Source organism: Ictidomys tridecemlineatus, chromosome 2, assembly GCF_052094955.1.
Source record: "Ictidomys tridecemlineatus isolate mIctTri1 chromosome 2, mIctTri1.hap1, whole genome shotgun sequence".
NCBI lineage: Eukaryota > Metazoa > Chordata > Mammalia > Rodentia > Sciuridae > Ictidomys > Ictidomys tridecemlineatus.
Genome location: NC_135478.1, coordinates 112,304,239 through 112,331,426, shown reverse-complemented (window position 1 = coordinate 112,331,426; position 27,188 = coordinate 112,304,239). Strand labels below are relative to the sequence as shown.

Below are 27,188 nucleotides of genomic sequence, written 5' to 3'. Positions count from 1 at the left end.
TCCCACTGTACCTGTCCCTACACACGCATGACTTCCCAAACTGTCAATACTTGGCACTAGATGAAGCTACACAGGTGCATCATTACCCCTCAAAATTTACTCTGGGTGTCAAACATTCTATGTGTTTTGAGAAACATCCCTACCACCTTTCTTTCCCTTTTCCCCTCTAATTTCCACGTATGGGAGAATATATACAACCCTTGACCTTCTATGTCAGGCTTATTTTGCTTAACAAAATGGCTCTACATGTAATATGTTGTGAGACAGGGGACTGTGAATCTTCCACTTTGTTCTTTTCTTAAGATTGATTTAGCTATTCTGGGTCACCTATTTTCACATAAATTTTAGGATCCATTTGTTAGTTTCCTCAAAAAAAGGCAATAGACATTTTGACGGTTTGCAATAAATCTGTAGAATGCTCTAGACAGTAACGATACCCCGAGAATATCAAGTCTTCCCCAAACCTATTTTTGAATGGTTCACTCCTAGTGCACAATTTTGTATTATTATTTTGTATACTGATCTTATATCCTGCAACCTTGATGATTCATTCATTAGTTCTTTTTATAAAATTTTTTTTAGTTGTTGATAGAACTTTATTTATTTATATGTGGTGCTGAGAATTGAACCCAGTGCCTCACACATACCAGGCAAGTGTGCTACCACTGAGCCACAGCCTCAGCCCCTCATTCATTAGTTCTAATAGTGCAGATTCCATAGTTTTCCATAGATATTTTCATTTGTGACTAAAGATAGTTTCACTTCCTTTACAATATGAATGCTGTTTATATTTTATTTATGTATTTATTACTATTATTTTTTTAGCAGTGCTGGGTATTGAACCCAGGACCTTCTACATGCTAGGTAAATGCTCTACTACTGAGCAATACCCCGAGCTCAGTATTTTATTTTCATGATTAATTGCCCTGGCTAAAAACTCTAGTGGAATGTTAAATAGAAATGGTGGGAGAGCTGGGGATATAGGTCAGTTGGTAGAGTGCTTGCCTTGTATGCACAAGGCCCTGGGAGGGAGGGAAGAAAGGGAGGGAGGGAAGGAAGGAAGGGAGGGAGGGAGGGAAGGAAGGGAGGGAGGGAAGGAAGGAGGGAGGGAGGGAAGGAAGGAAGGGAGGGAGGGAGGGAAGGAAGGAAGGGAGGGAGGGAGGGAAGGAAGGAAGGGAGGGAGGGAGGGAAGGAAGGGAGGGAGGGAGGGAAGAAAGGAAGGGAGGGAGGGAAGAAATGGTGAGAGAAGATAAACTTGTCTTGTTTCTCATCTTAGAATAAAGCTTCCAGCCTTTCATCTTTAAGTATGATTCGAGCTGCAGGTTTTTTGTAGATTAATTTGAGGATGGTTCCATCTATTCTGAGTTTAGAGAAAGTGTTTCTCACCATGAAAGGGGGTTGGATTTTTTCATACTTTTTCTGCATCAATTAAGATGATCATGTGGTTATATCTACCTCTATACTATTATATGCATATTACATTGATTTCCTATGTTCAACCAATCTTGTCTTCTTAGAATAAATGCTTTTGAGTTTTTAATATGCTGTTGGATTCAATTTGTTAGTATTTTTCCCCTGAAATTTTTTATTAGTTTTTATAATAGATACACACATTATCAGGGTTTATCTTTTGGAGGGGTACCAGGGATTGAACTCAGGGGCACTCAACCACTAAGCGACACCCCTAGCACTATTTTGTATTTTATTTAGAGACAGGGTCTCACTGAGTTTCTTAGTGCCTCGTCCTTGCTGAGGCTGGCTTTGAACTCACCATCCTCCTGCCTCCCTAGCCTCTGGGATTACAGGCATGCCCACCAAAACCAGCTTGGGGTTCATTTTAACATAATTATAGAAGCATGAAATAGCTTACTAATATTTTGCTGAGGATTTCATGTCTATATTCATAATGTTTTCTGTTCCTTTTAAGATCTTTTTGTCTTGGGGCTGGGGTTGTGGCTCAGTGGTAGAGCACTTGCCTAGCATATGTGAGGCCCTGGGTTTGATCCTCAGCACCACATAAAAATAGATTAAAAAAAAAAAAGATCTTTTTGTCTTTGGAATTCTACAATTTTCTTATGATGAAATTAGCTATGAAATTTATTCTTTTTATTGATCCTGCTCAATATTCATACCTTTTTTTTTGAGAGAGAGAGAGAGAGAGAGAGAGAGAGAATTTTAATATTTATTTTTCAGTTTTCAGCGGACACAACATCTTTGTTTGTATGTGGTGCTAAGGATGGAACCTGGGCCGCACGCATGCTAGGCGAGCGCCATACTGCTTGAGCCACATCCCCAGCCCAATATTCATACCTTTTATTATCCTTTACCTTTTTAAAACTATGCCTCCTAGATTTTTAAATTCTCCTTTCTTTACTTCCTACCCTCCTTTTATTATACTTTCCATATTTTTATTTCTATATTTTCTTCTCCAAAATTTGTTCCAGTGTATTCTTCTGTTCATTACTTCTAGCTCTACATAACCTACTGTTAAAAACCATTATTTAAGTTTTATTTTGATTACTCAGATGTTAACAGCTGGGGATATAACCCGGGGTAGAGCATTTGCCTAGCTTGTAGAGGTCCTATATTTGGTAGTCCTAGCACCAGAAAAACATAAAACAACAGGAAAAACAAACAAAACCCTATAAGATGTAGTGTAAAGAAAACACTGAACCTGAAATGAGAAAAACTGAATTCTGGGACTGGGGTATTGCTCAGTAGTAAAGCACGTCCATAGGCATGCATAAGACCCTAGGTTAACTTGCAAGCACCACCAACAAAAGTATACAAAATCCTAGTTCTGCCACTCACTGGCTTTGTGACAAATCTCAGCAATTGAATTTTTAAGAGCAGTTTTGGCCACACCATCCTATGATGAAACTGTAGCAGAAACTTAAATACAACTCAAGTTAACACATTTCTATAATACACAATTGATGCAGTTTTCATAGTGAGGAAGGCAATGAAAACTATCTACATGAGGCATATTTTTTCTTTTTCTTTTTGGTGCTAGGCATTGAAATCAGGACCTCACACATACTAAGAAGCAAATGCTCTGTTAATGAACTACACCCCTAGCAGCAAGATATGGTCTTGATGCTGAGATATGTTGATATAAACTGAGGAGAATATAGCTTAAAACTTTTGATAATATTTATTTATTTTCTAGAAAATAACTAAAGGACACTAAATCCCTAAGATGACCAAACTGCTTGGGTGATAATGGCTTTTATACTCTGGTCTAAAGCAAAGAAAATATATAAATAAGGCCAAGACAAGATATCAGGCATTTGGGGTGAGTTCAAATTTAGTTTCTGAGAAATTATGCATCTAATTTATAAATATGTATGGTGGCTGGAGGTGCAACTCAGTGGTAGTGGGTACGTGACGTGTGAGAAGCCCTGGGTTCAATACTCAGCAATCCTCTCTGTAAAAAGCTATGGTAGATCTTACTGCAGAAATGGTTTATGTAAAACAAAAGTGTTAAGAAACATTTAGGGCTGGGTATTTAAGCCTGGAGACTCAGGAGGCTGAGACAAGAGGATTCCAAGTTCAAGGACAGCCTAGGCAACTTAGGGACACTGTCACAAAAAATGTCAAAAGGGATGGGAATATAGGCAAGGTGGAAGAGCGTCCCTGGGTTCAACCCCAAGTCCTGCAAAAGAAAAAAAGAAAAAAGAAAAAACATTTAGGGCTGGGGCAGTAATGTCAGTGGTAGACTATTTGACTAGCATGCGTGAGGTTCAGGGATTTGATCTCCTACACTGAGAAAAAGAGAATGTCCCTAAAATTCCTTTTACACTATTCCAAATATAGCATTCTATAGACAGGTTGGCTCTATTTTAACATTACGTGAGAATATCACTGACACTGGTATACAAAGGATTCTGGTTTCTGGTACTCAAAGTACTGCCTTTTTTTTTGTGGTCAGAGGATTGAACTCAGGCCCTTTTAGATGCTAGGCTCCACCATTGAGCTACAACCAGCCCTTGTTTTCTTTTTTAAAAGACAATATGACATTTTATTCTTCTAAATGGATGTACTATATTTAATTAGCCTGTGTTGTGGAAATGTTGTTTTTGATCTTTTGTTATTACAGTGATTCAGTGAATAGCTTTATACATGCCTTTTCTTAAACAGAGAAATGATAAATTATTAGAAATAATTATTGTATCAACAGATTTATAAAACATTTCTTTTCTTTTTTGTGGTACTGGGAACCAAACCCAGCACCTTGTCCATGCTAGATGCTCTTTCATTGACCTAGACCCTCAACCCTTATTTGAAATTTTTATTTTGAGGCAGTATTGGTAAATTGCTCAGGTTGGCCTTGAACTTGCCACCCTCTCCCACCATGATGTTCAGCCTCATCTTGAGCCCTGAAGAATGGAGCTGGCCTTGTATGGACTAAGACCTCTGAAACTGTGAGCCCTCAAATAAACTCTTCCTCCTCTATAGTTGTGCTGGTCAGGGCCTTTAGTCACAGCATCAAAAAGGTGACTAAAACACCAATTAAAAAAAAAAAAGCCTGGAATATTTATTAGAACTATGAAATAATTATTGGCTGGGTACATAGCTCAGTTTACTTGTCTATTATGCACAAGGTCTTGGGTTCAATCCCCAGCCTATGAAAAAATAAATAAATAGGGCTGGGGATGTGGCTCAGTGGTGGAGCATTTGCCTAGCATAATCAGAGCCCTGGGTTTGCTCCACAGTACTGCAAAAAATAAAACAAATATTTTTTTTTTAAAAAAAGTGTTTTTTTTTTTTTTTTTTTGGTACTGGGGATTGAACTCAGGGGCATTCGGCCATTGAGCCATATCTCCAGATCTATTTTGAATTTTATTTAGAGACAGGGTCTCACTAAGTTGCTTAGCACCTCGCTTTTGCTTAGGCTGTCTTTGAACTAATGATCCTCCTGCCTCAGTCTCCCGAGTGGCTGGGATTAAGGTGTGCACCATCGTGCCTAGCTAAAGTGACTTCTTTCAAATAAGTTATAAAATTGTATCAAATCATACACTGAAATATTTAATTCAATTATTCCTCAACTTCCAATTTCTATTATTACCAAAACCAAAAATTATACAATAATTGCCATGCAGTCCCAGCCCTATAATGTTGTTTTGTTTTATCATTATTTTTTTAAAATATTTTTTAGTTGTGGTTGACATGAACCCAGGGCCTTGCATGTGCTTTTCGAGTGCTCTACCGCTGAGCCACAACCCCAGTCCCTATAATGTTGTTTTAATAAAGTTTTATTATTATATGACTTTCATTTTGACTTATGGTAAAAATCCACCCTGTATGTTCCACAATCTGTTTCTTTCTCTCTTTGTTATACGGAAATGAACCGAGGGCTTTGTAATTGCTACTAGACAACCATTCTACCCCTGAGTTTAATTTTTTTTTTTTTTTTTTTTTTTAATTTTGAGATTGGGTCTCACTCAATTGCCCAGGCTGGCCTTGAACTTGTCATCTTCCTGCCTTGGTGTGGAGGAGCTGGGATTATGGGCCTAGGTTACCGTGCCTGGCTCAATATCTAATTTCAATGTTTTGCATTTTTTGTCTTAAAAGTTCAGTTACCACACTTACTTGAATTGCAAAACAGAAGTTAAGAATGATTTCACTGATGGGTTTGAATAATAAATTGCCTTTGCCAATTAAATTGCACACCAAGGATTTTCCATAAATTTAATGCACTAAATATGCAACTTCAGGGTTTTAAAATATTTCTGACAAAGTAAGAAAAATATTCTGTCAAAAGATAAAGAAATCTTTAGGTAAATTTGTTAAAAATTCTGACTTTTCCAACTCCCTTTCTGTATTGAATTAAATAAAGTACATCTAAGCAGTAACAGACAAATTTCTAGGGCATTTTAGAGTTACTGTATCTATCTGGTATCCTTCTCAGACACTGAGACAGTAAAAATTGCCTTCAATGACTGGGTAACAGAATCTTTATGATTCAGTGCTTTTCTTTTTTTTTTTTTTTAATTGTTGGTCGTTCAAAACATTACATAGTTCTTAATACATCATATTTCACAGTTTGATTCAAGCGGGTTATGAACTCCCAACTTTACCCCGAATACAGATTGCTGTATCACATCAGTTACCCATCCATTGATTTACATATTGCCTTTCTAGTGTATGATGTATTCTGCTGTCAGTTCTATTCTCTACTATCCCCCCTCCCCTCCCCTCCCCTTTTCTCTCTCTACCCCTTCTACTGTAAATCATTTCTTCCATTTGTATTATCTTGTCTTACCCCTCCTTTCCTCTTATATATCATTTTGTATAACCCTGAGGATCGCCTTCCATTTCCATGCGATTTCCCTTCTCACTCCCATTCCCTCCCACCTTTCATCCCTGTTTAATGTAAATCTTCTTCTCAAGCTCTTCATCCCTACCCTGTCCTTGTTTACTCCCCTTATATCAAAGGGGTCATTTGGTATTTGTTTTTTAAAGATTGACTAGCTTCACTTAGCATAATCTGCTCTAATGCCATCCATTTCCCTCCAAATTCTATGATTTTGTCATTTTTTAATGCAGAGTAATACTCCATTGTGTATAAATGCCACATTTTTTTTATCCATTCATCTATTGAAGGGCATCTAGGCTGATTCCACAATCTTGCTATCATGAATTGTGCTGCTATGAACATCGATGTAGCAGTGTCCCTGTAGCATGCTCTTATTAGGTCTTTAGGGAATAGACCGAGAAGGGGAATAGCTGGGTCAAATGGTGGTTCCATTCCCAGCTTTCCAAGAAATCTACATACTGCTTTCCAAATTGGCTGCACCAATTTGCAGTCCCACCAGCAATGAACAAGAGGGCCCTTTTCCCCGTATCCTCTCCAGCACTTATTGTTGTTTGACTTCCTAATGGCTGCCAATCTTACTGGAGTGAGATGGTATCTTAGGGTAGTTTTGATTTGCATTTCTCTGACTGCTAGCGATGGTGAGCATTTTTTCATGTACTTATTGATTGACTGTATGTCCTCCTCTGAGAAGTGTCTGTTCAGGTCCTTGGCCCATTTATTGATTGGGTTATTTGTTATCTTATTGTCTAATTTTTTGAGTTCTTTGTATATTCTGGTTATTAGGGCTCTATCTGAAGTGTGTGGATTAAAGATTTGTTCCCAGGATGTAGGCTCCCTGTTTATCTCTCTTATTGTTTCTTTTGCTGAGAAAAAACTTTTTAGTTTGAGTAAGTCCCATTTGTTGATTCTAGTTGTTAACTCTTGCGCTATGGGTGTCCTATTGAGGAATTTGGGGCCTGATCCCACAGTATGTAGATCATAACCAACTCTTTCTTCTATCAGATGCCGTGTCTCTGATTTAATATCAAGCTCCTTGATCCATTTTGAGTTAACTTTTGTGCATGGCAAGAGATAGGGATTCAGATTCATTTTGATGCAAATGGATTTCCAGTTTTCCCAGCACCATTTGTTGAAGATGCTATCCTTCCTCCATTGCATGCTTTTAGCCCCTTTATCAAATATAAGATAGTTGTAGTTTTGTGGATTGGTTACTGTGTCCTCTATTCTGTACCATTGGTCCACCCGCCTGTTTTGGTACCAGTACCATGCTGTTTTTGTTACTATTGCTCTGTAGTATAGTTTGAAGTCTGGTATCGCTATACCGCCTGATTCACACTTCCTGCTTAGCATTGTTTTTGCTATTCTGGGTCTTTTATTATTCCATATGAATTTCATGATTGTTTTATCTATTTCTACAAGAAATGCTGTTGGGATTTTGATTGGCATTGCATTGAACTTATAGAGAACTTTTGGTAATATCGCCATTTTGATGATGTTAGTTCTGCCTATCCATGAGCAGGGTATATTTTTCCATCTTCTAAGGTCTTCTTCTATATCTTTCTTTAGGGTTCTGTAATTTTCATTATATAAATCTTTCACCTCTTTTGTTAGGTTGATTCCCAAGTATTTTATTTTTGGGGGGGATATTGTGAATGGAGTAGTTGTCCTCATTTCCGTTTCAGAGGATTTGTCGCTGATATACAGGAATGCCTTTGATTTATGCGTGTTGATCTTATATCCTGCCACTTTGCTGAATTCATTTATTAGCTCTAATAGCTTCTTTGTAGACCCTTTTGGGTCTGCTAGGTATAGAATCATATCATCTGCAAATAGTGATAATTTAAGTTCTTCTTTTCCTATTTTTATGCTTTTAATTTCTTTCGTCTGTCTAATTGCTCTGGCCAGTGTTTCGAGGACTATGTTGAACAGAAGTGGTGAGAGAGGGCATCCCTGTATTGTACCAGATCTTAGAGGGAATGCCTTCAATTTTTCTCCATTCAGAATGATGCTAGCCTGAGGCTTAGCATAAATTGCTTTTACAATGTTGAGGTATGTTCCAGTTATCCCTAATTTTTCTAGAGTTTTGAACATAAAGGGATGCTGTACTTTGTCGAATGCTTTTTCTGCATCTATCGAGATGATCATATGGTTCTTATTTTTAAGTCTATTGATGTGGTGAATAACATTTATTGAACCAGCCTTGCATTCCAGGGATGAATCCTACTTGATCATGGTGTATAATTTTTTTGATATGTATTTGAATCCGATTCGCCAGAATTTTATTCAGGATTTTTGCATCAAGGTTCATTAGAGATGTTGGTCTGTAGTTTTCTTTCTTTGAAGTGTCTTTGTCTGGTTTCGGAATCAGGGTGATGTTGGCCTCGTAGAATGAATTTGGAAGTTCTCCCTCTTTTTCTATTTCCTGAAATAGCTTGAAAAGTATTGGTGTTAGTTCCTCTTTAAAGGTTTTGTAAAACTCTGCTGTATACCCATCTGGTCCTGGGCTTTTCTTAGTTGGTAATCTTTTGATGGGTTCTTCTATTTCCTCTATTGTTATTGGTCTGTTTAGGTTGTCTATATCCTCCTGACTCAATCTGGGCAGATCATAAGACTTAAGGAATTTATCTATGCCTTCACTATCTTCTATTTTATTGGAGTATAAGGATTCAAAATAATTTCTGATTATCTTCTGTATTTCTGAAGTGTCTGTTGTGATATTGCCTTTTTCATCCCGTATGTTAGTAATTTGAATTCTCTCTCTTCTTCTCTTCGTTAGCATGGCTAAGGGTCTGTCAATTTTATTTATTTTTTCAAAGAACCAACTTTTAGTTTTGTCAATTTTTTTAATTGTTTCTTTTGTTTCAATTTCATTAATTTCAGCTCTGTTTTAATTATTTCTTGCCTTCTACTTCTTTTGCTGTTATTTTGCTCTTCTTTTTCTAGGATTTTGAGATGAAGTATGAGATCATTTATTTGTTGGTTTTTTCTTTTTTTGAGGAATGAACTCCAAGCAATGAATTTTCCTCTTAGAACTGCTTTCAATGTGTCCCATAGATTCCGATATGTTGTGTCTGTGTTTTCATTTAACTCTAGGAAGTTTTTAATTTCCTCCTTGATGTCTTCTAAAACCCATTGATCATTCAGCAACCTATTGTTCATTCTCCAAGTGATGCTTGATTTTTCCTTCCTTCTTTTATCATTGATTTTCAGTTTTATTCCATTATGATCAGATAAGATGCATGATATCATCTCTACCCCTTTATATTGTCTAAGAGTTGCCCTGTGACATAATATATGGTCTATTTTTGAGAAGGTTCCATGTGCTGCTGAGAAAAAAGTGTAACTACTTGATGTTAGGTGGTATAGTCTATATATGTCAATTAAGTCTAGGTTGTTAATTGTGTTATTGAGTTCTATAGTTTCCTTATTTAACTTTTGTTTGGAAGATCTGTCCAGTGGTGAGAGAGGTGTGTTGAAGTCTCCCATGATTATTGTATGGTGGTCTATTAGACTCTTGAACTTGAGGAGAGTTTGCTTGATGAACACAGCTGCACCAATATTTGGGGCATATATATTTATGATTGTTATGTCTTGTTGGTGTATGGTTCCCTTGAGCAGTATGAAGTGTCCTTCTTTATCCCTTTTGATTAACTTTGGCTTGAAATCTATTTTATTAGATATGAGTATGGACACTCCTGCTTGTTTCCGCAGTCCATGTGAGTGGTATGATTTTTCCCAACCTTTCACCTTCAGTCTATGAATATCTTTTCCTATCAGATGCGTCTCCTGTAGGCAGCATATTGTTGGGTCTTGTTTTGTGATCCATTCTACTAGCCTGTGTCTCTTAATTGGTGAGTTTAAGCCATTAACATTTAGGGTTATTATTGAGATATGGTTTGTTCTTCTAGCCATATTTGTTTATTGATGTTACTAAACCTGATTTGTTATCCTCTTTGACTACTTTCCCCTCTTTACTGTCCTACCTCCCATTTTTGGTTTTCAATGTTATTTTCCATTACCTCTTCCTGTAATGTTTTGCCAAGGAGTTTTTGAAGAGATGGTTTTCTAGCTGCGAATTCTTTTAACTTTTGTTTATCGTGGAAGGTTTTAATTTCATCTTCTATCCTGAAGCTTAATTTTGCCGGATACATGATTCTTGGTTGGAACCCATTTTCTTTCAGTGTTTGAAATATGTTATTCCAGGATCTTCTAGCTTTCAGAGTCTATGTTGAGAGATCAGCTGTTATCCTGATTGGTTTGCCCTTAAATGTAATCTGCTTTCTTTCTCTTGCAGCTTTTAAAATTCTCTCCTTATTCTGTATGTTGGACATCTTCATTATAATGTGTCTAGGTGTGGATCTCTTATGATTTTGCACCTTCGGCGTCCTGTAGGCTTCTAGGATTTGGGATTCTGTCTCATTCTTCAAGTCTGGGAAGTTTTCTCGTATTATTTCACTGAATAGACTGTTCATTCCTGTGGTATGGAGCTCTGTGCCTTCCTATATCCCAATGACTCTTAAATTTGGTCTTTTGATATTGTCCCATAATTCTTGGATGTTCTGCTCATGGTTTCTTAGCAGACTTGTTGAGCTGTCTATGTTCTTTTCCAGTTGAAATACTTTGTCTTCATTGTCTGATGTTCTCTCTTCTAAGTGATCTACTCTGCTGGTAGTATTCTCAATTGAGTTTTTAAGTTGGTTTATTGTTTCCTGCATTTCTAGGATTTCTATTTGTTTGTTTTTTATTACCTCTATCTCCCTGTGAAATTGATCTTTTACTTCCTGGATTTGTTTGTCAATGTGATCTTTCATTGTCTGATTTTGCTGTCTCATGTCTTCCTTGAGACTCTAGATCATCTGAAGCATATATATCCTGAACTCTTTATTTGACATTCCATCTGTTGCAGCTATTACCTCTTCTAAAGTTGAGTTGACCTGCATTGCTTGTGGTCCTTTCTTTCCTTGTCTTTTCATACTGTTCGCGTTTCTTTCTGCTTGGTGCAACTGTTGTGATTTTGAAATTTACCCCCTATTTATTTATATTGCTCTTGTATAGTTGGGAAGTCTCCCTTGCAGGGCGGGTAGTGGCTGTGCTCCTCCTCTAATTAGGGTGGTTTGTCTACCACGCTGATCCGTTGCAGGTCTGCCCCCCCCCTGCGGGCACGGGTGGCGGCTCTGCTCTGCCCCCACTCCAATTGTGGTAACGTAACTACCACACCCTGGGGTCGTTGGTCCTGATCTGGATGTGGGTGGCGGCTCTGCTGGGTCCCCACTCCAATTGATGTGACGTGTCTACCACGCTGGCAGGCCTCTAGGCCGGTGGGTCACAGTTCTGCACAGCCCCCACTCCCAATGGGGGTACCTGACTACCTCTCCAACAGGTCGCTGAGCCCCCTCCGGACCCGGGCGGCGACCCTGCTCCACCCCCACTCCAACCAGTGTGACGCGACTGCCTCGGTGTTACGTGTCCACCACGTTGGCAAGCTACCTGGCCTGTCTTGCTAGTGGGCCGCAGATCTGCCTGCCCTACTTGCTCATATGGCAGCTCTGCACAGCCCCTACTCCAAATGAGGTTACTTGGCTACCGTGCCGCGGGGTCGCTGGTCCTATTCTAGGCGTGGGCGGCTACTCTCTTCAGCCCCAGCTGCATTTGGGGTGTCATGATACCACGCCGGCGGGTCACTTGGCCTGCTCTGGGCGCAGGTGGAAGCTCCACTCTGCCCCCATAGCACCCAGCAGGACCCTGGCTGAGAAGCAGTCACCGCCAGTTCCCTAGCCTTGGGCCAAAGCAGCTTAGGTAGCCAGAACCCCGCCTCTCCGATCCCAATACACTATCCGCTGGGAGCTGGCTCCAGCGAGCGACCCCCACGGGTTGGTTCCCCAGCCCCAGGCCAAAACTGTTCCGGGAGTCAGAACCCAGTCACCCCAAGCTCAGCGCACGCTCCACTTGGAGCTGGCCTCCACCTGCAGTATCCGCAGTTTCCTCAGACCTGGGCCAGGTTAGCCCCAGGAACCAGAATCCAGCTGCTCAGTGCCCGGCGCACACCTTGCCAGGCACGAGCCTCTAGGAGTATTCTCCACAAGATCCCCAGTCCCGATCCTGAGCAAGAAATCTGTCTGCTAGACGCAGGCAAATACCAGCCTGAAATCACCTGTTCCGTAGCTGAATGAGCTGAGATCAGTAGAACATGGGGATGATTATATCATCTCTCCGAAATGGCGGCTGCTGTCCTCCTCTGTGGTCCCACCGGTGTCTGGAACCAAGCTGGACCGCTTCTCTCCTCTGTCTCAAAGCTGGAACTCAGCACTAAGCGCTGCCAATGTACCACTGGCGGGAGCCCCCCAAATCCGTATCGCTGCTCTCCCGCTCCGGCACCTTGCCGTTCCCCAGCGCGCGCCACAGACTCCAGCCGCGGGGCGATCGCCTATCAGGCTATGCGACCCTCCGTGCGGAGAAATGGAGCTCCCACAGCCGAACCTCGCACGATGGAAATCTGTCCACTAGATTCTGGAGCGCCTCAATTTCACTGGAAATTCCCAACAAGATAGCCTTCAGCCGTTTCACATCGTCTTTCTCCGGCTCAGTGACGTGTTGCATTGGGGTGATGCACTCCCTTCGCCGCCATCTTCTATAAAATCTGATTCAGTGCTTTTCAATCCTTATGATTTCAGTGCTTTCATCAAATATAATGATGACAGATCACTGCAATCTTTGACCATGTAACTTGCAAAAAGTTAAAGTAATTGAATGACTTGACATTATTAAAACTCTTTTCACTTCCATATTTATTTACATAAGCAAGGTTCTCCAGACATACAAAAATAAGACACAATACCATTGATGCTGATACCATACCAGGCAGAATGGCTGTCATCAAGAATACAAATAATAATAAATGCAGGAGAGGATGTGGAGAAAAAGAAACATTTTACACTGTCGGTGGGACTATAAATAGTACAACCACTATGAAAATCAGCATGAAGGTTCCTCAAAAGACTAGGCATGGAACCACCATATGACCGAGCTACACGACTTCTTAATATAGCTTCTTGGTGTAGCTCCTGAAGAATTAAAGTCATCATACTACAGTGATATATGCATACCCATGTTTATAGCAGCACAATTCACAATAGGCAAACTATTAAAGCACCCAGGGTGTCTATCAACAGATGAATGAAAAAATGTGGTGTATATGTAACAATGGGGTTTTCAAAAAATATATATAATTTTAGTTGTCAATGGACCTTTATTTAATGAGTTTATTTATATGTGATGCTGAGAATTGAACCCAATACCTCACACATGCTAGGTGAGCGTTTTACCACTGAGCCACAACCCTAGACCCCACAATGGGGTTTTATTCAGCCATAAGGAAAAATGAAATTATGTCATTTGCAGGAAAAATGGATGGAACTACATTCCATTATGTCAAGTGAAATAAGTCAAACTCAGAAAGTTAAGAATCATGTTTTCTCTCATATATGGAATCTAGAGAATTTAATGGAAAAGAAAGGTGGGGACAGAACTCATGGAAATCAAAGGGAGATCAGTAGAGGAAAGGAACCAATGCATGGGAGGTGGTAGAGGAGGAGGAAAGTGCTGAGAATGATACTGGCCAAATTACATTGTTATATTGTATATGTGTGCATGCATAATATGTAACAACAAATTCCTTCATTATGTACATTATAATACACCAATTTAAAAATGTGGGGGAAAAAAGACTGTAACTGATGCTTAATCTATATCATTCTAGAAATACATATTATTCAATATACAATACTAGAAATATTTAAAAACTTCTCAATAAAAATATATTACAGGATGATTAATAAAAAAATTTTAAGAGCTTAGGTATAACTCACTGGTAAAGCAAGTGCTCTTTTTGCCTGTAGTGCAAGGCCCTGGTTTCAATCCTCAGAACCAAAACAAAGGCAAGATAAAAAAATATATAAATATTGCTGGGTTCAATTCCCTGTACCAAAACCAAAAAATAACAACAAAAAACAAAACGGGGGAAAAAAAACCACCACCACCACCACAACCCACATATACATTAAAGAGCTGAGTATGATGATATATGTCTGCAATCTCAGCAAGGAGGAATGCAAGTTTGAGGCCAGCCTCAGCAACGTAGCAGGGCCCTATGTAACTCAGTGAGAAATGGTCTCAAAATACAAAATAAAAAGGATATGCTCAGTGGTAAAGCACTCCTGGGTTCAATCCCCAGTACCAAAACAAACAAACAAACAAACAAACAAACAAACAAAAAATGACATTTTAAGAGCAGGGCATGACAATTATATTTTTGAAAAATTTTCAAAAAAAGTGAACTCAGGGGACTAGGGATATAGCTTAGTAGTGCTTGAGGCCCTGGGTTCAATATCCAACAACACATACACACATATACACAAGAAAACCCAGTTTGTATTAAAAGAGAAGCTTACCTTTTAGGTCGAGGAAGGCCCATCGGCGTAAGATTAGGATCAGGCTTGGGAATGGTCTTCCGAATGCGAATCTGTGAGACTTTCTTTAGTCTCTTCTCTGGCTCAGCCTGTTTTTATGGATTAAGAAAAAAATGTTAAGGGCTAAGATGAATAAATAATTTTAAAAATTTTTAAATAATTAAAGAAAAATGTTAGGGTAGGGTGTGCTTCCCAGCACACCCTAGCATGCACAAGGCCCTGGGTTTAATCCCCAGCACCACAAAAAAAGAAGAGAAAGAAAAAAGAAAATGTTCAAGACATAAAACATTTTAAACAAAGTCCCTTTTCTTGACATGGCATCCTCAGTACATCCTTGGTACATAGTAAGCAGCTCATGACAAAGCTCTCTCTCCTAATTTTAGCAACTATGCTTTTTACATTATTAAAGCAGAATTTACATTTAGTTTAGACACTGAGATTATTAATTCATAAAATTTGCAACCAGTGAAGGCATCAGATTTTACAAAATTGAACAACACTACTGGGTGTGGTGGCATACACCTGTAATGCCAGTTACTTGGAAGGCTAAGGCAAGAAGATCCCAAGTTCAAGATTAGCCCCAGCAATTTAGTGAGACCCTGTCTCAAAATGAAAAATAAACTGGCATGGTGGCCCATGGCTGTAATCCCAGTGGCTCAGGAGGGTTAGGCAGGAGGATTACAAGTTCAAAGCCAGTCTCAGCAATTTAGTGAGACTTTAAGCAATTTAGTGAGACCCTGCCTCCAAATAAAAACAAGAAAAATAAAAAGGATTGGGGATGAGGCTCATGGTTAAGTACTCCTGGGTTTAATCCCTGGTACCAAAAATAAAAAAGATCTGAGGAGGTAACTCCCAAGCCTACCACAAATAAACAAACAAAATGCCAAAAATACACAAAGAATACCATCATTTGCTAACACAAGTGGCTTTTTTGGTCCAAGTTTCTATAAACACTGTTCAATGCTATCACCAAGAAAAAAGTATCTGGAAAACAACGCAAATTAAAAAATCCAAGATGAGCTTGGTGGTGCTTTCATGTAGTCTCAGCTACCTGAAAGGCTCAGCCAATAGGCTCATTTGTGCTCAGGAATTGAGGCCATCCTAGGCAACACATTGAAATCTGTCTCTAAAAGTAAACTAAGATGAATAAATAATTTTAAAAAATCCATTCTTTACTGGCCAAGCAGAAAAACTCATATTCTCTGACACTTTGCTGAAACTAAAGGTGGCTCAGTCTAGACTCACAGGGGTCTCAGTCTGTACCTAACGTAAGATGTGAGTCAATAATGGTGACTCCAATGTCATCACTGCCTTACTCCACTGGCACTTCACATTTACCTCTTTCTGTTCCGGAGGGCTGCTCTGTGGTTGGGGGCAGGCTGCTGTCACACCATCCAGTTCATCAAACCCAGGAACTTGGAACTCAGAGCCTGAAAGCAGGAGTTTGCTGACAGCTGGTTCTGTTACCAAGCAAGACTTTGGTACCAAGGCAGTGAGTGCAGGCTCTAGCCTAGCATCAGAGAAAGAGAGAAAGAGAGATAGAGAGATAGATAGATAGATAGAGAGAGAGAGAGAGAGAGAGAGAGAAAGAGAAGAACCACATGAGATGGGTTCACTTTCTACTTCCAGCACATTCACTTTCTTAACATTCAAACTAGAATTGAAGACTTCCCTACTATGCAGGAATGACATCGCCATTCAGCCTATTTTTTTTATCACTTTGGGATATAGCCTAAGTCTACATATGTGAAATACAAGAATGTGATCAATCTATTTCATTGTTCTGTAGCATTTTTAAGAAAAAAAAAATGTAAAAAGGAATGGACTTTTGAAGGAAGAAAACATTTAGTGGACTGAACAAATAAACAGTGCTAAGATCAATCTTATTCAGGGAATAAAGTTGGCTAAGTGATAAGTCCTGAATTGAGAGGGGACTTCTGACATGATAAACTGGTTAATAATTTTTACTTTTATAAAAACTAAAAAATGTTGATTATACATCCCTAGTTGCTACTTAAAATATAGCACATTTGAATCTCAGAGACAGCTATGAGAGGTAGATTGGATTTACCGAGACAAGAATCTCTCTTTCTACACACACACACACACACACACACATACACACACATACACACACACACACACACACACACACACACACCCTTACAACTGAAGTTTTGTGTGCCAGAGGCTTACCTCATCTGACTGCTGCTGGTGTTATATGTAACTTCCATGCCTGGAAGAGGCACATATGGTAACATGGTGTGGCTGAAGTGAATCATAAATAGAAAAGCAGCAGGTTAGAGGAGTGAGACAATAGGAAAGGTTTCTGAGTATCATGGGTATTAGCACATTATGTAAAGTCCTAAGAAAGATGAAAACCTCCTAATTCATGAGAAATAAACTTATGTGCCCATCACTGAAACAGATGCAGGTTGACAGAAGATTATTTTCTCACTTAAATGGAAAGAAGGTAGAGAAACAGAGGGAAGTAAAAGAAAGGAGGGGAACAAGAGTGAATTTGGGCCTTATATCTTTTCATCAAGTTGTTGAGTATGTATATTAAAGATTAAAGATAGCTGGGCTGGTGGCTCATGCCTATAATCCCAGTGACTTGGAAAGCTGAGACAGAAGGATTTCAAATTCAAGGCCAGCCTCAGCAATTTAGCAAGACCCTTAGCAATTTAGCAAGGCCCTTAGCAACTTAGCAAACCCTGTTTCAAACTAAAAAACAAATAAAATAAAAAGGACTGGGGGTACAGCTTAGTGGTAAAGTGCCTCTGGTTCAGTCCTTAGTACAAAAATAAAATAAAAGTTAAAAATATCTTCTACTACTTAGCTCAGTATTGTTAAAATTCAATCTTTCAAAATAGTAAGGAAAAACATTTTCTTTAAAGCCAAGTGGCACATAAAACATGACTATGTAGAAGAAAATTGCTAAGTTGATTCCTTTATAATTATAATTTATATATTTAAAGATAAAACAACAACAACAGCATTAATCACTTACAGAAGCATTCATAGGCTGGGTGCGGTAGTGCATGCCTGTAATCCCAGCAACTCAGGAAGTTGAGGCAGAAGGATCCCAAGTTCGAGACCAGTCTCAGCAACTTACTGAGACCCTGTCTCAAAATAAAATAAAAAGGGCTGGGAATGTAGCTTGGTGATAAAGCACCCCTGGAATCAATCCCTAGCACAATCAATCAACACAAACTTGGTACATGCTTTATTAACAAGGTATTTGTATGATGACCATACAACCCATTTCCCTTTACAAACAGGAAGAATGAAGGCATGGTGGCACACACCTGTAATCCCAGCTACTTGGGAAGCTGAGGCAGGAAGATTGCAAGATTGAGGACAGCGTGGGCAACTTAGAGAAACCCTGTCTCAAAATTAAAGGGCTGGGGACACAGCTCAGTGGTAGAGTTTTGTCTAGTATGCATGAGGCTCTGGGTTCAATCCCCAGTACCAAGAAAAAATAAAATAAAAAGGGCTGGGGGTATAACTCAGTGGTAGAGCACTTGTCTAACAAGGGTAAAACCCTGGGTTCAATCTCCAGTGCCACAAAAGAAAAGAAAAAAATTTAAAAAAAAAAGAAAGAAGAGGAATGTGCCTAGTAGCTAGGAAAAATAGATAATTCGTTTGTTTGTTTTTTTCAAGGAATACTGACAAATAAGAAAGAAAGGCAGAGTGAAATACAGGAAAAAGACCCGACCAATCAGGAATCCGCAGATCTTGATCCTAGTTCTAGTTCAGTGAAAAACCTAATCAACTCAGGGATTGAGTTTAGAAAGAAACCTTCATGTGCCTAAATCTCGACATTTATAATAAAGGCAAAAAAAGCTGGGCATGGTGGAGCATTCCTGTAATCCCAGCAACTTGGGAGACGGAAGCAGAAGGATTTTAAATTTAAAGCCAGCCTCAGGAATTTAGCAAAGCCCTGAAAACTTAGTGAGACTCTTGTCTCAAAACTAAAAAATAAAAGTAAGGGCTGGGGATGTAGTTCAGTGATAAAGCACTTCTGGGTTCAATCCCCAGTTTAAAAAAAAAAAAAAGTGGTGGGTGTGTAGAGATGCTTGATGCTTGTCCAACCTGTACTACAGAGTGAAGAGTGCTGGAAAATAAGGTTCAAAGGAAAATGTCCCTATGAAAACATAAATTAATTTAATCTGTTAAATCTTGTTTTCTAAGGTTATACATTTTACATTGCTGGAAAACACTTCTAAGTGTCTTTAGAAAAACAGCAAACTTCTATCTGAGCCCAGACACATGATGTCAAAGCACTTATAGAGGCAATAAGTAGGAAAAATCCCTATCAGTACCTCCTCTCCACCTCCTTCTTGAATTTAAATTAAATTAAAAGCTAGATATAAGAAGTAAGGCCAGGTGTGGTGGCACACACTTGTAATCCAGTGGCTCAGAAGGCTGAGGCAGAAGGATTGCAAGTTTGAGGTCAGCCTCAGCAACTTAGTGAGGCCCTAAACAACTTAATGAGACCCTGTCTCAAAATAAAAATAAGGGTTGGGGATATGGCTTAGTAGTTATGCACTGCTGGGTTCAATCCCTAGTAACTCTTGCCCCCCAAAAGTGAATATTCTTTTACCTACAGGACAAATGCTCATAATTCATAATTAATCTTTTGATTTCAGTAAGCAATGTTAGGGTTCTGTAGCATTTTTCCAAAACCCCTTTATTTATTTACCTCTCTGCTAAAATGCATAAAGAAATGCAAAGGTTCGAAAACTGGATATGCTGATATTTACATAATTTATTTCTTTACTAAAACAATATTTATTCTGGCTGGGCAAGGTGGTGCATGCCTGTAATCCCAGCGGTTCGGGAGGCTGAGACAGGAGGACCACGAGTTCAAAGACAGCCTCAGCAATTTAGCGAGGCAATAAGCAATTCAGTGAGACCCTGTCTCTAATTAAAATACAAAATAGGGCTGGGGATGTGGCTCTGTGGTTGAGTGCCCTTGAGTTCAATTCCCAATACCAAGGGAAAAAAAAAAAAAGAAGTACTTATTCTGTATTCTTACATGCCTAAAACTGAGTTAGATGCTGCTATATATATGCTTTGTGACAAAGACACAGTTACAAGCCATTGTGACTACTTACAATCTTTCACTTATAATGACCATATGGTCTTTGTAAACTGGGGGCATGATGATAAAAGAAGAGATTTGAAAGACTGATGGTTTGAAGAATAAAATGAACAGAAAAAAAAATGACCAGAATACAAGTACAGATTCTATATGACAATTATGGGTATCCACACCTAAGAAGTACTGTTGGACTTTTCTCATCAGAAATCTGCCAAAATAAACCTCAAGTGCAGATACAGAGAGGACTAAAAATGGTCTTGCCAAAAGTTCCTTTTCTCTCCCCAGTGGGAGGAAGCAAAGACGGGACATTTTTAAAGAACAAGGGACAGATATTACCTGCTTGTGGTGCCCAAACTTGGTGGTCTCTTGGAATGGAGAGCAGAGATTTCGAAGGAGCAGGAGGAAGGCCCGTGCTGGCTCCAAATGGATAATACCCTACCCACAGAGTAGGGCAGAGAACAGAAGACCTTGTCTGCTATGGAGGCTGGAGACTTTAACCCTTTCAAGCCCTGTGTAAACTGAGTCATGAAGAGCCTCTGCATGGTAGGCATGTGACTAGAAAAGCTCCGTTTTTTTGTCCAGATTCGGTAACATCCCGGGGAACAAAGTGCAAGAAGTGTGTGAAGGCCAAGGACAGAGCAGTCTGCTCTGCTCTGGACTATGGAAGAGCCTCCATAGTCTTGGAGAGGAGCTAGAGTCTGTTGAGAAGCCTGAGTGTGTGCCTGACTATGGAGGCCAGTATCTTCCCTGAATGTGGCCATCCCAGGGCAACTGTGGGACAAGAAAAAAGAAAAGGTCCACTTGGAAGGTTGAGATGGGCACTGGGGGGCCTCTCCTAAGGCAAGCCTTGCTGGAGCACAGTGCTCAGGAAAAGTCTGTGAGGATTCAGTCATGTAATCTGGGGCTAGTTTCACATGAAAAGAAACTGGGAGGATGTCAGAACCAAACAGCAATGATGGCATCTTGTTGCTCAAATCTATGAAGCTCCTTTTGATGGCTTCGAGAGAATGAAGTTCCAAGGGCTTACTGTCAGGCCTCTTGTTCCATCCACTAGCTGCCAAATGTGGATTCAGCTGCATTGCATTATATGAAAATCCATCTAGAAGCCTTTTGTATCTGAGGCGTTTGTAGCTTTTAGCCACTGGAAGAAGTGCAGAGGAACATTGCCGATATCTGAGTTTCTGGGTTTTTATGGCTGGGGCTAGTTTGGAGGCAAGGATGGACAGCTTGTTTAGTAAGGCTAATTCTTTGGTAGGCTTTCTATAATTCAGGCTCCTCAAGGGATGGAATGGAACAGTCCTCTGCTTTGGTATGTGGCTAAGCAAGTTCTTGGTAGGTAGTGTTTTGGATTCCAATCGTGCAGAAGCAGATGCAGCACATGAGCTGAGAAGTCTGTGTGCTTTTGTGGGGATGGGATCAGAGGAACTCTTTCCGAAGGCAGAACTTCTGATTTTACTTATTTTCCTCTTCATGCTGACTGGCTCCTGACAGGCAACTCTCTTACATGTTCTATGGGGCTGCTTCTTTAAGGGAAGCATTTCTTTCTGACAGGAAATGTTCACAAAGGCACCATGTATTTGATCATACCCAGCAGACCTGGGGTCTTGTGCTTTCTGAGAGGCATCAGGAAGGCATGGACCTGTGCACAACTCAATGTCCTTCTTTAATGGATGACATAAGCTTTCCTCCTTTTCAGGGTCTTCCAACCTCTGAAACTGTCTGGCAATGTTGTCCTTGGTTGGCTTTGATAGGGTGATTTCTTTAATCATGGTGGACTCATTTTTGTTAGCCTTAGGCTGGTTCTTATTTTTCACCACATCAGCCAACATATTAAATGATGTGCGTTGTTCCAAAACCATATGTGTTCCTTTTTGATGTACTTGTTTCTCTTCCTTTGGCAACATATAGTCCAAGACCCACTGGCTTTGTTGTTTTTCAGCATCAGCATGCATGCCCTGGCATTTCAAGTGGGTCTTGCTCAAATTAGCACTATTACCACCTTTTACGGTAATCATCTCTTTAGATTCCTCCCTGACAGGTAAGTGACCCAATGTATCTCTCAAAGGATCTTCAGTTTCCTCTCTATTCACTTTAGTTGCTGTTTCTGCTGTCAAAGGTGAATGTCTATCAGCAGAATTCTCCTGAGAGTGATAATCTTTGCAAATATTACTTTTCACACTGATCTGCATACTGTCTCTTTCACTAGGATTACTCATATCCCTCAGAGCTCCCTCCTTCATCTCAAGCAGGAATGTGCAGTCTTCCATATTTTCACACAGCATTTCACCCTCATTTGGTGTGAAGAGATTTTTCAGGTCAGTTTTTTTAACCTTAGTATCAGTTTCTGAATTTTCTCGAGCAGACAGACATAAAGACATTATCTCAATTGATTTCATGCTCCCTGGGGATACACAGGTCTCATCTTGGCATCTAGAAAACATCAAATCTTTTGAGGAAATTTCAAAGGGTATTTTCTTGCATGATACAGAATTTAATTCTAGTCCTGATCCTTCGGTTATTCCTTGTGTTTCTTTCAGAGATGTTCCTTTACCCTGGTGTTCGTGACAAATATAATTTAAAGACATGTTTATTCTACCCAGTATTTTTATATTTGGTTCATGATCTGCAACTGACTCCATATCCTTAGCACCAGAATCTGAATACTCTTCCATTTCACAGTCTTTTAAAGATCTGCATACTTTCTCCTCACATGATTTTTTCATTTCAAGGGATTCCACTGGAGAAGCAGCAGCATTTGGAAGATATGAGTCCTGTTTAATTGTTCCTATAAATGTGGCATTCAGTTCTCCTCTCTGAGAGGAGGAGATACTCCTTGAGGTTTTATGGGATGCCAGTGTATCTTGACTTACACCAAGTGTACTGAATGCTTTCATGTCCACCATGCCTTCCGTAGGCTTTTTATTACAGTCAGCATTGACCAAGTCTATGATATCATCTGTGAACTCTGCAGAGCCAGAAATATTTTCAAAGACTCCTTTTGAATCACCTTCTTTTGGACTATCATAAGACAGTGAGTTATTACTGCTTGAACTGGCTATCAGGTCTTCTTTGTTGTGATTTTCCTCTCTGTTAGAATCTATGTTGGTCTCTCTGTGGTTACTATCTCGTGCCTCCTCAGCTGATTTATTTTCATCTCTGTACTCATTTGGACTGTTTTGGTTACTGTGGCAGTCAAGGACTTCACTTATCTTCTGATCAAGAGTTTCAATTGTTTGGTTCATATTCTTAAAACTGGAGAACATAATAGTAGAAGCCTTGTCCAACAATGTTTCAGGACTTGGAATGTTTGCAGATTGATTTAATTCTTGTGTAGCACAATCAGAGATGTTATATTTATAAAACACTGTCTCTTTGGGTGTATCTGTTTCTTTTCCATCTAGTCCTTCCTCATTGGGTTTGATGTGACTGATGGTGTGAATGGTTATGTTTGAAGCTCCACTATCTGACACTCCTTCTGTCACTTTATTTCTGATCTTAATTCCCAGAAGTCTACCTTTAGTTTCTCTCCTAACACGTTCACTCTCTTCTGATGTACAACTCAAGTTACGGGTGCTATTTTCCATGGAGTCTTCTATCCCTTGGGAGTGGTGATCATTATGCAGAAACCCATCTTCACATTTTGTAACAGAAGAGTTCAGGATGATTTTGTTGGGTTCAAAAGAAGCACAAGCAAAACACATGTTATCTTCTGATGCATTGCTTCTTATACAATGACAGCTGAGGATATCCTGAGATTGAACATTTTGACATCCTGTGACAGAAACATCTTGAGGAAAGCCAGATTCTTCTTTTGTACTTGGGAGGAACCTAGGATGTAGATCTTCTGTTCCTGAGTCAGTCATTTCTTTTCTTCTTTCTAGGTTTCGTGGGTTGACATTTAAGGTAGGATTGTTTGAAGAGGCACCACATGTTTTTTCAACTAATGGAGAGATGTCTTTCATTTTTGTTGTAATGGGAATGATTTGAGCATCAGCAATAACAGATCTTCCATTCTCTAATGGAGGATGTTGGCTCTGTTGGGCATCTTTGCTTATGGCTAAAGGCATCTCTCTGTTTATATTTAGTAGGGAATTGGTTGGCAACTTCACATGGTCTTGAGAATTAAGGGACACTTGATTTAAAACACATTCATTTTCTACTTTGTTTACAACCAATTTGTTGGTATCAGAAGATTCACTCATCTCATGGGCAATACTCTGTTCATCTAAATGTGAACTATTGTTATGTGAGGTTTGTGTAGTTTTTTCTGTCTCAGATCTATAATCCAATTCTAGAGATGGTGGTAACTGAACAATATCTTTCTTGGGTTTTGATACTTCATTACATACAAAACTTATCTCATCTTTTGGCATTAAAATCATACGACATTTTCTTTTGGACAGAAAATCAGTACATGATGCTTCATTTAACTGGGTGTCACCTTCCAGATTTCTCTGGATGCTGACTAAGGAGTCAGAGTCTTTACTATAAACCTTTTCACTTAACAAACTGGATTCTTTAGTGGTTGTCTGTTCTGGCTCTTCATTCTGCATCAAGGAAGAAAAACTGCTTTCTTCAGAGTGTCCACCTGGATGCTTCATATTACTAACAGTTTCTCTATGGTCCTCAGGGTTTGTAAAGCTACCCTGAATATCTGAAGTGATTTTCAAATCTTTTTTTTTAAACATTATTTCTGTTGTTTCAGTAAAAGCCTTGGGCATTAAAGAACTAGAGCTGTCTGTATGGGTTCTACCTTGAATGCAACAGTTACTGTGGATATTTTCTTTTGGGGAATTAACAGTCTCTTTTTCACCAGAACAATAATTACTGGCATCCTTTTCTGGTTGCCTGGATTTAATAAGAAAGAGTTCATCTCTTTCACTCCTGGGATTTAAAAGTTGTTCTTCACTTTCTTCTCCAGAAGAAAAGTTCTTGCTTTGATCATCCTTATAAAAATAGGAACTGTCTGTCTTTTCAGCAAATCTCTTCAACAAACCATAGCTTTCAAAACCACATTTTTCTAAGGATGTTGTTCTGGATTCTGGATCAGACAAACTTGGTGTGAAATGTGAAATTTCATAATTTTCTTCCAAGGGTTTTACAGCATCTACATTTCCCATAGCTGTGGAACTATCATATGTAGAACAGCAGTTTTCATTATGGTGGCCCAGACTCTGTTGGTGATTGTCATCTGCTTCACAGACAAGGCTTAATTTACACAATTCTTCTTTCCCACTGTCCACTTTGGAAATGGCACTGTTCCCTGGTAATAATGACAACCAAGATGGACAAGTTTTTAATTCTCCACATTCTTTTTCTTTAGGAGTTGCTTCTGTTAATCCAGGGTCCACAAAGGTTAAAGGCTCTAAGGAAACTAATGTTCTGGTTTCTGAAACCTCACCACTGGTCATGATTTTGTCAACTTCTGGGTATTCGCTGCACCCAGCTGAGAGACCTTTACTCACATGGCCATTCTTGTGTCCTTCATTATTATCCGTCTTAGTCCTATTGACCTTCATACCTTGTACATCTTTAATAGATTTCAGTGGAGTTTCAGTTGTAATCCATACTTTTCCTTCTGCACAAGAGAAATAAATTAAAAACAGTATGCAATCATAAAAAAAATTGCTTTACCTTAATGAATCATGCAACCAATGGCGACAATACCCAATTCAAAAAAAGAGAGTCACAAATTAGTGTGCCATACCATCAAAATGACTTATGCTGGACAATTAAATACAACATAAAGACACATGCCTAATTCAGAATCTTAAGAAGTTTCCATTTTAAAACATTAATAGAACAGATTCACAATATAATAGCTTATATCATTAGATGACTATCTTCTTACTTGGACTTAGATGCATTACAGATAAAATTACTCTTTAAAAAAAAGTTATGCATAAAACAACATATACTAGAGTGTGATGGTGCACACTTCTAATCAAGCTACAGGCCAGTTTGAGACAGGAGAATCACAAGTTTGAGGCTAGCTTTCGCATCTTAGTGAGACCCTGTTTCAAAATAAAAAATAAAAAGGGCTGCAGATTTAGCTAAGTGGTAGGGCATCCCTGGGTTCAACCCCTAGTATCACAAAAACAAAACAAAAACTATATTAAAAAAGATTGATGTATAAATTGAATAATTTTGAACCTAATTACCTACAATAACTGTCTCTGTATATAATAGAGAAGATAATTATTGAAACTGAGTGACAGGCACATGGAGATTTAGTATATGCTTTCTATTTATGAATAAGTTTGAAAATTTCTATTATGAAACATTTAAAAGAGAAAAAATATTTCTTAGCAGAATGTCAGTACAATTCATAAAGAAGTTTCAATATTCAGACTTTTTCTGAAATCCTAGGTATAGGGTGCAGTACAGTGTAGTTCCTCAAATTTATCATTAATCTACACACAATATATATACATTTTCATCTTTCTTCCCCTTTTAGAAAACAAATCCAAAGCTACGCGCGCGCGCACACACACACACACACACACACACACACATACACATACAAACACACAGATGTGTGTATATGCATCAGATATGCACACAACATACCTATACTAAACCGATAAAGCAAAAAAAAAATCAATTTAAAGATCGAATTCCCACTAAAATAAAAATTCTAGGGCTGGGGATATAGCTCAGTTGGTAGACTGCTAGACTCACATGCACAAGGCTTTGGGTTCAATTCCCAGCAACACACAAAAAAAAAAAAAAAAAAACACACAAACAAAAACCCCCAACTGTATTAGGATAAAGATTATGTTGGGTTTGTTCTCTCCTCTTCCTTGTTGGCCAGCATAATGCCTGATATATAATAACACTCAATGAATATTTGTAGAATTAATGAATGTACAGAGTTAGGTCATATCAACAAATGTTATTAACAGTGAGTTCTTAGGCTTCCCTATTCATTTCTCAATAAGTACCAAGAACAGCAATTACTAAGAAAGAGCTATGGATGTCTTTGAAGCCCCTTGACTCTATGATAACTTACCTCTCTGGATCTCAAGTTTCCTCCTTTGTAAAAAGCATTATTAGTACACTTACCTCATTACTATATGGAGGACTAAAGTAAATAATACATGTAAAACACCACCTGGTACAGTGCTTGCCATATAAAGAAAAGATGGCTTTTCTTTTTGATTCCTTATTTTATTGCACCTAAGAGTAGTCAATTGATAATAACTAGGCTTGGAACAGTACTTATATATTTGGAGTCTGGGCTAGGGATGTAACTCAGTGGTAGAGGATATGTTAAACATATGAGAACTTCTGGCAC

At 39.0% G+C, this 27,188-nt stretch overlaps 1 protein-coding gene across 7 annotated transcripts in view; it reads right to left on the bottom strand.

Moving 5' to 3' along the window:
• Nucleotides 1-27,188, bottom strand: part of Prr14l (proline rich 14 like) — a 73,873-nt gene that overhangs the window by 9,610 nt on the left and 37,075 nt on the right. For 5 of the 7 annotated variants that reach the window (XM_021719831.3, XM_021719832.3, XM_040292055.2 and 2 more), the window contains 4 exons: nt 20,228-25,469; nt 16,981-17,052; nt 16,123-16,294; nt 14,767-14,873 (listed from right to left, as the gene is read on the bottom strand). In XM_021719831.3, the coding sequence (XP_021575506.1) occupies nt 14,767-14,873; nt 16,123-16,294; nt 16,981-17,052; nt 20,228-25,469 (5,593 nt within the window). Of the gene's footprint in view, nt 1-2,146; nt 3,656-14,766; nt 14,874-16,122; nt 16,295-16,980; nt 17,053-17,794; nt 17,907-20,227; nt 25,470-27,188 lie in introns of those variants that run through there. The other 2 variants (XM_078039565.1, XR_013434981.1) reach the window with 2 other exon arrangements.